The following is a 14,441-nucleotide window of genomic DNA, read 5'->3' on the forward strand; positions in this document are numbered from 1 at the left end:
GCCCTTGGAACAACAACTGATGATTGTTGCTGATTAAACCACACAAAGGAGCTTGCCCCTCTCTGGAGATTTGTCCATTTCTATCCAAACCTTTCAAATGCATCACTTCGGGGCTGAGATGCTGCCTGAGATACCACAGGCTAGGTATACGCATGCACAAACACACAAGTTTTCAACAATGAAAAAGGAAGGCTTCCCAAGGAAATGCTCATCCAGCCTTGACCAAAACAGTTCTTTCAGATTGTTGTTATTTCCTTACAACACAGAAGCCAGCTGCATATTTTTTAGTCACACCTCACCTTTCACCTGTTACTGTGAGGCACATTCAATTTGTCAAGTGTCATATCAAAGGATTTTTGAAGATCCTTATTCAAAATCAGCAGGATCAATTGCCTTGAGAAACCAGCATTGCCAGAGGCATGCAATGACACCACTTTCGATGCTACTGCAGGCTGGGGGTCACCGCTGCCCCACCTCTCTGCCCCCAATGTCCTTTACTGCTTGCAGCAAAGGCTATCTCACCCTGTAGCAAGGGGCAGGAACTGACTGATTACAGTCCCTGACAGGTCCTAAATTCACTTTGAGAATGTAATTTGGATATTGTTTTTGCAACCTGTTATTTTCAGGCAGATGCCAAAGCACCCAGAGGTATGAGCTTGCCTTTAAATACCCAGGGCTTTCTGTCTGCTACGTACTTCAAGTTTCAGTCCAAACACTCATGCTTAACGTGGTATTTGGGTCACCATGCTGAAAAAGATGACAATTCTTTCAGCACTGCTGGCTCTGATTCTGGTCAATCTGCTAAAGGCACAAGGTAAGTCAAAAACATTGACATATCAATCTTTGTCAATTTGAAGTAAGATTCATGTTCCCAAGTGTATTTATTCCTACATTTTTTCCCCTCCTCAAACTCCTACTTGAGCTCTCTGACCCATATAAAGCAACTATGTACATGTTTAGATACCTCTAGAAGTAACTTGGCTTTTCAAACCATCCTCCTCATCCATGTAAAATCCTTTCATTCTGTTCGTAGGTACCCCTGTGCTTGAGGCAATGAGTGTTGAGCAAAGCAAAGATCCCAGCATGCAGCCAAGCACAGAGCTCCACCTGGACTACAGCAGAGACCCATACAGGGAGGAAGGCACAGAGCAAGTTGGGAACACTGGAGTGCAAGTAGGCGAACAGGCCACTTGGGAGCTGAGCGGAGAGTCAAGTGCTGAATCCACCCCTAAGCCGAGTGTGGAGCCAAGCAAAGAAACAACGCAGGAGTCAACCACTGAAATATCTGGTAAGACCCATTTTGTCTTTGATTGTCCATGTTACTGTTATCTCAGTTTTGTTACTCCAGTGGTCCTACCTTTCCTGCACTAATGGGGCAAGACATAAAAAATACGGCTCTTCCTCGTAGTCTATTTCTGGCAGGGTATCTGGCATGCCAGAGATCTAGCCACCTTCTGCTCCTCTCGTCCTTCCAAAAACATAAATAACAAATAAATATACTCCTTAAGATGAATTGTGTTATTATGGATGAGTGCATTTTACAGATGTATGTGAAGTAAGGAGGTTGCAACTCCCCTCTCCTTCAAAGAGGTTTCTCTCGTGGATTTAGTTAATGCTGGCTTATAATGTGCATTCTTAACGTGGAAAAAAACCACAAAAACCCAAACCAGATTTATATGGTGGAGTTTCATTGTTGGTCTGCCTGAGTGATATTTCACTCTGGTGAACCTCATCTCTGTAAAGATAGGCCAAATTATCCCCTACAGAAGAAAAACCTGAAGAGGAGTCAGAAATTCAGGGCCTGCAAACCAGCATAGAGTCTGTTGTATCATGCATTCATATGGAGCTCTCACCTGCAAGGTTGCGATGCACCACCCAGAGATCTCATCTTAAACAGTATTACACTTGAAGACTTTGTCCCTTAGAGCTATCAGCAGCTTCTCCAGAGCTCACAGCAGGGCCCAGTGCATGGAAAGAGATACACCAAAGAACTACTTTTCCCCCATCCTCACCGATTCCTGCCATGCTTCTAGTCTGGCTAGCAAGACAATCTGACACTGACTTAACCTTCCATATTCCTTTACACTTGTTCACATCAGCTGCCTCATTTTCTGAGAGTGTTTTCCCTTGAAAACATTTCCTTTGAAACATTTGTGCTTTGTTTCTCCCACTTATTTCAATAACATGTAGGACTATGTCTGTGCTAGGAAAACTGGAAATTATACTATCATGTCCAGTGTGGTTTCAGAAAATAGAGCAACCCCTGATATTAGTCAGCACTATCACCACCAACGTAACTAGGAAGTGCTACGGTAGAATTGCCTGAGCTTGCTGTAAACTATCAACTTCACTACTGTTACCACCAGGGCAGTGTTGAGACCTCAAATGCTTCAGTAAATGGATGTGATGAACCTCAGCAAAAAAATACTATCAAGCACTCATGCTACTCACTCCTCTAGCCCTTGGATTTTGGTACCTACACTGCAGTGTAAACTTCTGCACTCTGTATCTCCATGTTTCTCATTACCACAGCGAGCTGCCCTATCATGCACTCAGCCCCATTAACGAATAAAGGGACACAATATCATTATAAGATGTTGTTAATTCTTCTAGTTTTCTTTTGTTTGGGTTTTTTTTGTTGGTTTTGTTGTTTTGGTTGAGGAGGTGGTTTTGGTGTGGGGGTTTTTTGTGGGTTGGTTTTTGTTTGTTTTGTTTGTTTTTTGGTTGTGGTTTTTTTCGTTTGGGTTGTTTTTTTCTGTTTGTGTGGGGTTTTTTGGGTTGGTTTTTTTGTTTGTTTGTTGTTTTTTTTAAGAGAGCAATGTCTTACATAAGACATTATAAGCGAGGATCTTTTCAATGGCCAGAAGGATCTTCTGAACAATGAAGGCTTGGGGAGGGTTCTCTTTTTGGTTTGCTTGTTCTTTACAATAGTTTATGTAGGAACAACCTTAATCTCCATAGTGTTCACAGGAAAAGATTTGCAAAGCCCCAAAGTTGCAATTACAAGCAGTTCTGTCACTCAGTGTAGTAGTTCTATACTCATCTCTTTGTTTTTACTCTAGAATAAACTGCAACATTAAATCTTGATGAAAAAGCAACAGCCACACATACCTACAGAATTGATTTCACCACAGAAGAACACACACACAATGCCTGCAGCAAGCTGGATGGCGGAGCAGTTCCTAAAGCTACAGCTTGCAGGAAAACTGTAACCATAGCCTTCAGTTCAAGAGTCCCATCTAATTCTCTCTTGCTTTACCAGGTTAATTAGATAATAGGTGACGTCTGCTGTTTTGCTTGCCTAATAACCTGAATAAAGAATGTCATTGCAACTACATGCTTTGTCATTACCGTAAATACTTCCCTTGCTCCACTTTAACAAAAAAGATTTTAGGGTATTTTTTTCTAGGTCTCTTCGCAAACTTACTTCAAACAACTGATGCTTGTGTTCTCTTGTTTTATTACTGTTGCAACCAAGCCTATGTTCAGTTTTCAGAAACTAGGAACAGGGTTGTGAATCTATTTTCAGACAGGCTCCAGAAGACTTCAGCAGACTGCTTTAAGTCTGCTGAAGGCATTATCAGAGGAGTGGGGACAGTTTGAAACACAAACTACTATTTAGCCCATTTAACCTACCAAAGAATAACACTTTTACACAGCTGTGGCTGTAACATGCAAAACTACCTGAGTGTTTTCATGGCTTGCAGGTACAATGACAAACAAGTCATTCACCTGAAAATTTTTGCCAGCCAGAACAACTGCAAGTAAAGAACATACACAGCTGTGTCCAAAAATAAGTTTGCTTTTGACAAAACTGTAGAAGACAAATCAGAAACATGAATGTATTAACAATATAACTTACCTACTTATTTCTCATATAATATCCAAGTGCTTTGTACTGCCTAGCATCAATCACAGCATTCCTTGTTTGGTATTCGTTTGTGCCCTGTTGGAGCACAGAGAACAGACTGATTGCTTCACAGAACAGAGATGCTGGCTCTCCTCAGAGACTATGGAGCCATACAGAAATAACATAAAATAAATTAAAAGTGCCAGAAGAACAAGGTTCTCCAAAACAGTTTAGGAATCCATCTTTGCCAAGGAACTTAATGCTGAAACACTTAGTGAAAAAAACAAGCAAACACAATCCATTGCAGCAAGTGAGATCTCTCCATATCCTCAAGTGCCTGGTGCAGTGTAGACAAAGCAGTGTGATATTGGAAGAAAGGATAAGAAGTCTTGGATTTCCATTTTTTTCAACTTAATTTCAAACATAATTTGGTATCTTCTAACTACTCATTTGTAAAGTCATAAATAAGGGAAGTCCAACATCTAATCCCCCATTTGTAAAATTAAGTAGAAGCTATCTAAACACACTAAACCAGAACACTGCTTTATATATGTAGATCACCAATATCTTGGAAGGCAATACAAAAGCCACAAAATATTACAATCAAAACACATTTTGGTTCCAAGCCAGCATTCAGTTTCAGGTTTCATCTTATAAAGCAATTCTTACAGTCTGCCAGCATTGCACTTCTGTTTGACCAATAAGCCAAAAAAAACCACTGAAGGCAAGAATAGCTTTAAAAACCTTCAAAACACCAAAAAAAACCCCAGAACACCCACATTCTGAGCTTTTTACTGCACCATGCAACAAGGAGACACAAAAAAACCAATAAACCCACCTCAAGTCACACTGTGGCATGCAGACAATTTCTGGAGTTTTGTATTCCTAAAATATTGCTCATATGTTTGTTAAAAATTGGTAAGAGAAAGAAAATGGATTCAATAACTACTGTGTTGGGCAAATATGACTGGTAATGAAGAATATCACCACACGATGGCTCCAGATACAGAGGCTTTTAAACGGAGTTGCATTTAGTGTTCTGTAGTGAGAGTTTTCTATGAACAAGTCACCTAGCGCTGCGGCAGCAGGAGTGAAGAAATACAGCAAACAGAGCTCATCCACTTCTAATCTAGGCAATACAGAGGTTACTTGCTTTTCACTACCTTCTCTGAGTCACCTACCGTGTAAGAATGCAGGTCACTGCCATCCCTACTGTGGTTTGGAAAAACCTCTTTAGAGGATATTTAGAGGATATTCAAGAGTACTAAATGGGATAGAGCAAGGAAAATGATGGAAACCCACTTCTTAGACTCACAACAAGTGGAATGAAGCAGGTCTCCCATTTACTCATTCAAAACCTTCATCAGGGTAGAAAGGCTGCAAGCAAATTAAAAGTAACTTAAATACAAAGGATTAGTTCTCAAAAGGCCCTAAAAATTACCATGCGTAAGTGCAGTTACCATGCACTTAGTTTTAAATAAATCCTGTAACTTTGTAAAACAGATTAATCAGTAATAAATAGTAAGCTGTCTGTTGGAATCTCAGCTTTTAAAGCTGAGTTGCAAACAAAAAGAACGCCTCTCTCCCAGGTTATTTGTTCGTAAATTATTCACTAGGAGTTTTCTTGTACCTTCTTTCAGGACTTCTGATACCAAACAGAAATAGAGTTTTGAGACACACAGTTCATTCTTATTCTCCACAGATGGCCTCTCTCACCTCTGCTCCCACGCCTACGGCAGAGGAAAGACATCACACAGGTGTCCAGAGTAAGAGCTCTTGGGGCAGAAATGAAAGGCATGTTTCCTCCCAGCTGTTTATAGCACTGTAACATTTCACAAACACCCATGATTGTGCTCTGGTCAATCCACCATACCACAATAAACCACTATCTCCCTAAGCTCCTGTATGGTGAAGCTGGGACTGTTAACTACTAAGGCAGACTGGCATTTCTGCAGCACAGCCAACATATTATTTATACAATTTCATTGCATTGGTCCTCCTTTCCCTTCAGAAGAACTTTCAGGGAAAATAATGGCTACAGTGGGGGATGTATCCTGCCACGAGGTTTCCTTACACCTTGTTAGGCTGTAGGAACAAGCTAGATGTTTTGTTAGAACAACTCACAAAGGGAGACCTGTGAAACTGGCAGGTAGAAGACTGGATGCTGAAGCAGCGAAACCCAAAATCCAGTTCCACCTATCTTAACTAAACCCCATGAACTACCTCAGTGACCAGCAGAAACGAGGGGCAGGTGGAGAGTAGACTGCCCTCTGCATTCTTAAAAGTTACAGGTAAAGATACACAACTCCTAAAAGGTTACTCTACAGGCATACCAAGAACAGAGCAGAGCAAGAGTCATACTGACAATAAGTACACTTTTGCTCCTCAGAGTTAAGCTTACTCAGCTGGAGGAGACATGCAGAGTAGTTTTGCTGGCATGCCAGTATCTTTACACCAGCGCTGGAGTATACCAGAGTACCACAGACAGAAAGAAACAGGTAGAGACTATGGCTAAGGGCAGCATTGCAGCTGCTTTGTACCGTAGGAAGAAATTTAGAGTGGAGTAGGCAAGAAGCAAGGGAATGTTCTTTGTCTGAACTACATATAAACTGCATAATAATGCTATCTTGTTGAACAACAACTGATAAAATACTCTGTGGGTATCTCTTTCACCGACTTGATAAAATGTATAGCTCAGGGCCAAGAGGTTCACTCTGACATCTCAAAATTTTCCACTGGGAACCTGGTGCAAATTAATACCAAACAGCAAGCGCTGTCATTACAGCATACAGAAAAACATTAGAAAAACTTCTAAACCAGCAACTCTCTCCTGGGGGAAAAAAGAAAAATTTTAAAAAAAATTGTTTTTTATTCTACCCTTTGAGTAAGACCAGCAATTACAACACCAGTGAAAAAGCTTCTCTCTACTATAGGGCAAAATAGCATTTAACAACAAACCCCACAAACCTACTTCTCCACCACACCAACACTAAAGGAACTCGGTGAGGCTTTGTTTCAGGTAATGCACAAGAAACAGAGCCAAATTCAAGTTCACCACAAGTACTCAGCAGACAGCTTGCTAGTATCAAAACCTACCTGGGTGCAGGTTCAGTTTAGGATTCTGTAATCTGAAGCCTCAAGCTGGGTTTTGCACACAGCAAGACTTTGCACTTGGGCAAAGGCTGAGAGAAAAGGGAAGCAGATTTGCCTCCTTGGTCTGCTACCACTGGCTGTTCAGTTTGGCCCAAGAGTCACAACATACTAGTTCCAATAAACTCCAATTTCAACTGATTTTTTTTTTCTGGGAATTTTAAAGCTGTTGCCCAATTCAGTCTAACATGGTATACATAGAGGGGTTCCTTCCAGTAAAAGGAGGAAGGCTTAAGTTAGGAGGAAGGCTTAAGTTGGTTTCTATTCATGGCTACTAGTCACATCTGCAGGAAACAGCATTCACACAAAAAGGCATAGGTCTCTACACAAGGTACCACTGAATCCACAAAGAATTCAGTTGAACAGGATAGGTGAAAGAAAGATTTAAGTTCCCCAGAAGTCAAGCCTGAAGTCCATCTAACATGCTGAATTTAATCTCTCTGAAAAGGACAAAAATGACATGGGCACAAAGGTAACTGTGCTTTAACTGAACTTTTTAATAGGGATGGATACAATTAATATACTGTACACCAGTTAACAATTATTACTGAAATCTTATTACCTTAGTGAATAAATTAATGGTCAGCTGACCAAAGAAAGCAAGAACTGAGTAAAGATATTGCAAATGCCTTAAGGAACCCTTCCGCTGCTACAGTTACTGTTTTCACTGATACACATCCAAAAATGTATTATGACACCTCTTATTTCTCCAAACGCCTCCACTGCAGCACCTGCAATATTTCAAAGACTAACTCATTTAATGACTTACAGTCCATTACCAGTTGGGCAGCTCTTTGGTAAAGGTGTGGCAACAGATTCTTTGCTTTCTGTCAATGCTCGCGGCTGATGGACAAAAACACTGAACTTGACACCTTGGTTAGCCGCTGCCCTCACAAAACCACTATTTGCGGTCATGGTAATGGCTTTTAAAGTGTCTCCTGTCCCAAAAATGGTTAGAGAACGGCTGTTGATTTTTGAACTAGCCACTAGTCCTAAGGCACGGTCAGACGGCTGATCTGGCACCACACTAATTCTTTTAACAAGCAACGCAGCTCGCTCTTTCTCCCCAGGTCCTCCCAGCGTTTCCAAGATGGACTGAAAATCTCTGATAGCAGATTCACAGGCAAAGAGCTCTTTCCCCTCCATGAACTTCTCCAGCTGAGGCAAGACTCTCTCCCTCCTTTCTTGAGCTGCTTGCTCCGTTAGCACTTTTTCTTTGAAGATGAAGTAGCAGCCACCATAGCTCAGAGCAGAGACATAGGTTATTAAGGTAGTGATGTCCAAGTTAACCCTATTGCACACATTTACTTTGATCTGGGTAGGAAAAGCAATCCTTGCCACTAAATTCTCCCGGTCTACTCTGGTCACCTGCAGGAGTTCAGGGCCTTCGTCATCTGATTCACTGGCACTAAGGTGCTGGTTTTCTGTAGATGGCTCCACTAGCGAGTTCACAGCCACAATGTCTCCTCGCACGGATATTCCCATCTCCTTGAGTCTCTCTGCCATAGGACTGGACACGCTGTTGTAGAATGCAAAAATTATGTGGGGATTGCTGTATTCCACTGGCTGCTGACGGCTTGCTTGCAGGAAGTCCTCTGCCTGCTCAATGATGCTTTTGTCACCATACTGGCCTCTCCCCAGCCAGATGTTATGCAGGGCCTCAGCCTTCCGACCGATGGCCTTCACCCACGTGTGACCTCCGTTTGCAACTACATCTACCACCAGCGTCTGTTTGTCTCCAAACCTGTCCTCATAAGCAAAGACTCGGAGGACACTGACAACATCCTCCAGGTTCTCTGCTGACTGAATAATGGCTTGGAGATGGGTAAGGTTTGTACTCTGCAGATGGGATTCTTTTATGGCCACCTTCCCTGCCTCCACCTTGTGTAAGAAGTTCAGCTCAGCCTTCAGTTTGCCACATAGTTTTGCCCCACCTTCTATTCTCCTTTTCTGGGACTTGGAAAGGGCTTCTGCTCTCTTGATCAATTCTTTGGCAACAGCAATTCTTTCACAAAGCAGTGACTGCACAGACATGTTGGAAACATTATTCCTACCAAGTGAAAGCAAAAGAGAATATTGTTATTGCATGGTCAAGAATAAAGACAGTCAAAAGAGGTCTTTGCCGCAGTATACACTGGAGCTTTCCAATAGACTTAGTGCAACAGCAACTGGAATTGTAAAGCGCAAGCATCAAGAACCTCAGCGCAAGTCCCACCAAATTGTTCAATCCCTTTCCTTCATTTCTGGCGATCCAACCTACAGCCTCAGAAGATCTCTGTTCTCAGCAAGGGAGAACGGCAGCATTCAAGTCTCCACACATACCTTGCAAGTTTGTGGTTCCCCCCCCCCCAATATGTGAGCCCTTCACTGAACTAGCCACTTAGAGAGATGTCAGCTCTCACAGCTCATTTGCAAAAGTTGCCATCCAGAGCAAAATTAAAGATCTTTTTAATGCCATAACCAGATCTTGCCTCTCTCTCTCACCACAGTTACCATTAAAATATAAAAGCTACCCACCACAGACATACATAAAAACTACAAAATCTGGCTCCCAGCAAGTATTTTAACACAGCATAGAGAAAGCTCATTGTATTTTACAATTAAGAGTAGCACAGCTCTGTTCTCTCCAGCTTCCGACTTACACTGCACAACTCCATGAATGAGGCCCTAACAACCCTCAGCAAAGTTTCAACACTACACAGCATCATGACAGACTACGATTCGTAATTCTAGAGCCAAGATGTGGAAATCTCTATGTCTTCTAGTTCTACTAGAGATTTACAGTGTTGCATCTGGTAAGTCTATTCTTTTGCATCCATATTACGTTAGTATGTCTTCCTGAGCAAAGTATGACAGGAATTAGTTAACTGAACGTGGGCTGGCTTTGAGAAATGTAGGATTCAATACCACAGCAAACAATACCATTTTTTATGGCACGCAGTAAACAGCCACTATGAATAGTGAAATTAATCCATTTTGACTCCCAACTACACGTATAAACACATGCTCCTGTAATTCTTACCTAAGCTGCATATTGAAGAAAACTGGTATTAAAGGGCAAGACAAATGCAGCTTCAGCTGAAAAATGAACAACAGCATACTGCCTGGGTCCTAGAACAACTGGCTCGGCCAGTGCAGCTGTGCAGCCTGGCTTCAAACAGTTAAGTCACCCTTGCATTACGCACAAGTTCAAATACAGTCAGCGTTAACCACTACTGGTCCAGTCAATACCCAACACCACCAAAATCCGCCCCCTTCTTCTCAACCAAAAAGCCTGATGTCTTCCGGCACGACCTACTGACTCTCTTCAGGGTCAGAGGCCAGTGAAATCAGTCCTTCCCCCACCAAAGTCCTCTCCATCGCCACAAGTTTATTCTTATATGTAAAGCAAGGGTAGCACCCCCCAGTTACTCTTTGGCACCTCTCACCACAGCAGCTTCAGCTTCTACAAACATAAAAAGGCTTCAAGACAAAGCTTACTTCAAGTTTTTCAGTGAAAGCAAGCCTGCAAACCCAACTGCTTTTTCAGCACAACAACAGCGAGGCGGCCTCGCTATCAACCACGAGGCCTCAGAAGAAGAAGTTCTCCTTAAAATGAGGTAGGGAGGAAAAGTAAAACCCTTCACACGTGTAACGTTTGCTCTCAAAAGGAGCGCCGGCCGGCCGGCAGGCCGCCCGCTGAGGCGGAGGCCTCAGCACTCCGCGCGCGCGCGCAGAGAGGTCCCGCGGGGACAGCCATCCCCACGCCCGCGAGACACGCCCGCCATTTGAGGGCGCCCCCTGGGCCGGGCCCGCCCCGCAGCCCGCCCCCTCGGCCTCCCACCCTCAGCAGCCGCGCACGGGGGGTCGCTTTACCCCATTCCCTTCCCTTCCCTTCCCCTCCCTCAGGGCCCGCGTCCGCCCTCGGCGGGGAGCGGCGGAAACGGCCGCTTCTGCCGCCCCCGGCCCGGCCCGGCCCGGCCCGACTCTCACGTGAGAGCGGCGCCGGGAAGGTCGCGGCGCCATCTTGGGTGAGGGCAGGGCGCCCCCGGCGGTTGTCCGCAGCCCCTCTCGGCGGCGGACCCAGGGGCCGGCCTCGGCCGCATCCTCCTTGGGTCGCCGTCTCCCGGCACACCTTCCCCGGCAGGGCGGGCGGCCGCGGAACGCGGGCTCCTGCCCACCTTTGCCCCCCCCCCCCCCGGTCAGTATCGGGACGCGACGAGCCCGAGCCCGGGTTCGCCTCTGCCTCTCCGGGCGCTCCCGGGCGCCGCTCCCGAGCCCGCCACCGCCTTCCCCGGCAGCCCATACTCACAACCCGGCGGCAACAGCCTTCGCCCCGGGCAGCGGGAGGAGGCGGCCCGGGCCGGCGTGGAGCGGGTCGGCCCGGCCCGGCCCAGCCCAGCACCTCCCCCGGGGCCCCCGGGCGGGGACAGCCGCCACACCCGCCTCGCTGCGCTGCGCCGCCGGGCTGTGCTCCGTGGCCTGCCTGCAGTCGCAGTCACGGCGGTCCTCAAATAAATACGCATTTTATCCCGAAAAGCCTTTATTAAAGAGCAAAGACAGCACATTAGGTCAGAAAGGCTGGAGGCCAGTCAGCCTTGGGCTTGAACGTCAGCGGGGAAGAAGCACCCACGGCTCAGTGCAAGCTGGGTTGATGAAGTTCAGAAAGCAAAAACAGGCCTTGCTAAACCCTTTGGTGCCAAGTGTGAGCAAGCGACCTCCTGGCTCGCCTCGAATTGCTGCTTCCAACGAGTAGACATCTCCGTGGCCTCTAGCCTCTTTCCAGGCTGCAGCGATAACTCCCTAACTTGCCTTCTCTCCACCTACTCCTGGTGGCTGGCCCCTCCAGTAATTATCTTTACTTGCCTAAATGATTTCACAAGATTCTGAAAAACAACAGTAAGCCAAAGCAAGTTGTAAGGGGCTTACTGCACCTGTACCTTCCATCACACTGGAACCTACTTAAAGTAATAACCTCGTGAAATTGTGATGCTGTTCTCAGATCCTGATTCTACTAGGTAAAGGAACAAAAGCCCAAAGAAATTCTCTGTTATCATAGGTGTCACGCTATCCTGAGTTCCTCAGAGCACATCAGCTTCTAGGACATGCAAATCAAGACATTACCTACTTCAAGTGACCAGTGTCTCTTTTTCTTCTTTCAGATGACTGCATGAGACACAAGAAAAATGAAGCAAAGTCATACTTCATGGTCCGCTTAAGTAATCAAACTTGTAATCTGTCATTTCTTACAAATGAACAGTGTTTGTCTACTTTATTCCCCCTTTAAGTAGCGAGTTGTTTTACAAAAAATAAAAATTGCACTTTCTGAAAATGACCACAACCACCATATAATTTGCTACTCCACTGCACTAGTATCCCTCACACCTAAAGTGATTTTGAGAAATACATCTCAAAATTACTATTTCCTTAGATTCTGAGGATTTTGAATGGAAAAAGATATATATATTAGTTCCCTGCAGTTTAAAGGTTCCCTTTAAATACTAGATAAAATTTAGTTACTGTTCTAGACATGCAGTCACCTGAGCATGGCAATGATTTTCTTCAGTGTAGGATTAATCAGTTTAAAAAAAACCAACAAACCCACACCACATCACCTTCCCCATTAGAACAGCCTAATATCAAGGTCTATCTGCCTACCACTACAAAAATTATCTAATACACTAAATAAAGCCTGAGTTCAAAATATTATGCATATTCTTTCCAAATTACACCAAGTCTCATGAACTATGATTCTCTGTAGGGCTCAAGTATATCAGGCAGCATTAGGACTCAGTTCTTAACAGTGTAAAAGCCATCTTTCTCAACTACCAGCTTGGTGGCTCATCAAAATGAATAAGTGGCAATGAACCATTAGACTATGGTATAGACCTACCCTCCTCGTTTCACACTAAGCATGGAGCAACTAAATATTACCACAGGAATTACAATGAGGTCTATGAGATCATCCCTCAAAGACAGCCTGAAGAAAGCACTCTCAAAGGAAACTTAAAACTGATCGTTTTTAAGCTTTTTGTCGTAAAAGGAGACTATGTACTAATGTATGGTGCTGTGATAGCCTACTGACAGCATTCTCATCTTTCTCAAGGCACACTTCTATTTGTTCTCCAAAGGAAAAGGTGCCACCTTTAATAATAATCAAATCACACATTATTTTACCAATTCAAACAGTTTACATTCCTAAAAGCACTGACTGGGGCAAGCTGGTACAAGAGGTGTGAGAGACTGAAAGAGTTAATGTCTCAAACATTGTGGTGGGGCAAGTTCTGCTTAAAGACAAACAGTGCACAGCAAGGAACCAAGGTGAAAAGCCCATCAGCTCAGACATCAGCAACAGGAGGGGGAGGGTGTGCTGGAGGGTGCGCAGCTCCCTGTTCTGATAAGCTGTTCTGATACAAAGATCAAACAATGGCCATGTCTGCAGGGAAGGAGAAGTTACTCCACAAACGAGCCCCAAGCCCAGAAGCTCACAAACTGCTCATTAACCTGCCTGAAGGAGGAGCAAGGATCATAAAAGGATACCAACTGAAGCCCCGGGTGCGCAAGCCCACCAGGACTGGACCCCTCAGATGACTGGACACCTCGGTTGACTGAACCAACGCTGGACCCAGGACCGGTGAAATTTTTCTTTCTTCCTTTTTCTCTATCTTCTCTCTTTCCTTTTCCACAATCCTTACACCTCATCCGTTTCAAGATATAAACAGTTGACCAAGTCTGAGACTAAGAGTAGATCCAGCCACCCCTAGACCCTTCTCTGAGGAGGAGTCTGGAAAGCAACGGGGTCTGCTTTGAACCTCATGACTCAACGGGAGGGATCTCCTTATTCCCTGAACTGATGTATATGGTTACACAGTTTACAGAAGTAGTCTTATGCCAATTCCTGTTGTGAGAAACCCTGCCACCTACTACCACACCTCCCCAGTTCAGTTTGCTTCTGCCATCAATAAAATCTTTAACTGATCCTTTGGTGTCCTTTCACCTTAATTTAGCCCGAGGGAATTTCAAATTAAACACGACTCCCTGGTCTGTCCAGTCTGGGTCATGACAAGAGGACATTCAGAACATCCGACAAATATACTAACTTCATGTTGCCATCCCTTTACAATGTTGGTCCATAACAATACGAAGTAAAACCAACACCACTTCAGTAAATGCTTCAGTAAAAATACCCCGCATGGTAATGGTTGTCCATCTTCCTAACAGGGTGTGGTGAAGTGGACACCCCCCAACCCCCACCCCCAACATTTATCCCAATTATCAGGTATCTGGAAGGCAGCACTCTCCTTAGAGCACAATATTTTCCATAGAATATACAGAACAATTACTACATTTAAAACATTAAACCCCAGGAAAAGATGGAAGATACTGTTTTTTCACTTCCCTTCACCACCTGTAAAAGTGAGTAAAATTCTACAGAGATGGAAGTTGTTCAATTATTTAAAAA

At 44.2% G+C, this 14,441-nt stretch overlaps 1 protein-coding gene across 4 annotated transcripts; it reads right to left on the bottom strand.

The window, feature by feature from the left end:
- Positions 1-7,477: 7,477 nt before the first annotated feature.
- C14H7orf25 (chromosome 14 C7orf25 homolog) lies at positions 7,478-11,391 on the bottom strand. Of its 4 annotated transcripts, none has more exons than XM_049816125.1 (2): positions 11,292-11,391; positions 7,478-9,050 (listed from the first exon to the last, which is right to left on the bottom strand). In XM_049816125.1, the coding sequence occupies exon 2, from the start codon at positions 9,032-9,034 to the stop codon at positions 7,766-7,768; it is 1,269 nt and encodes a 422-aa protein (XP_049672082.1). In that variant the 5' UTR covers positions 9,035-9,050; positions 11,292-11,391; the 3' UTR covers positions 7,478-7,765. The 4 variants fall into 4 exon arrangements, with proteins under 4 accessions (XP_049672082.1, XP_049672084.1, XP_049672083.1 ...); XM_049816127.1 differs by having other exon boundaries at positions 11,295-11,387; XM_049816126.1 differs by lacking the exon at positions 11,292-11,391 and adding an exon at positions 10,481-10,683.
- Between the last annotated feature and the right edge of the window lie 3,050 nt (positions 11,392-14,441).

This window comes from Accipiter gentilis, chromosome 14 (genome assembly GCF_929443795.1).
Source record: "Accipiter gentilis chromosome 14, bAccGen1.1, whole genome shotgun sequence".
NCBI classification, from domain to species: domain Eukaryota; kingdom Metazoa; phylum Chordata; class Aves; order Accipitriformes; family Accipitridae; genus Astur; species Astur gentilis.

Bases quoted from the DNA above. Each gene is read 5' to 3' on its own strand.
- C14H7orf25 (XM_049816124.1), bottom strand. From the start codon at position 10,099: ATGCTGTTGTTCATTTTTCAGCTGAAGCTGCATTTGTCTTGCCCTTTA. The intron at 9,051-10,022 runs GTAAGAATTACA...TTCACTTGGTAG, and splicing joins TTCTTCAATATGCAGCTTAG to GAATAATGTTTCCAACATGT.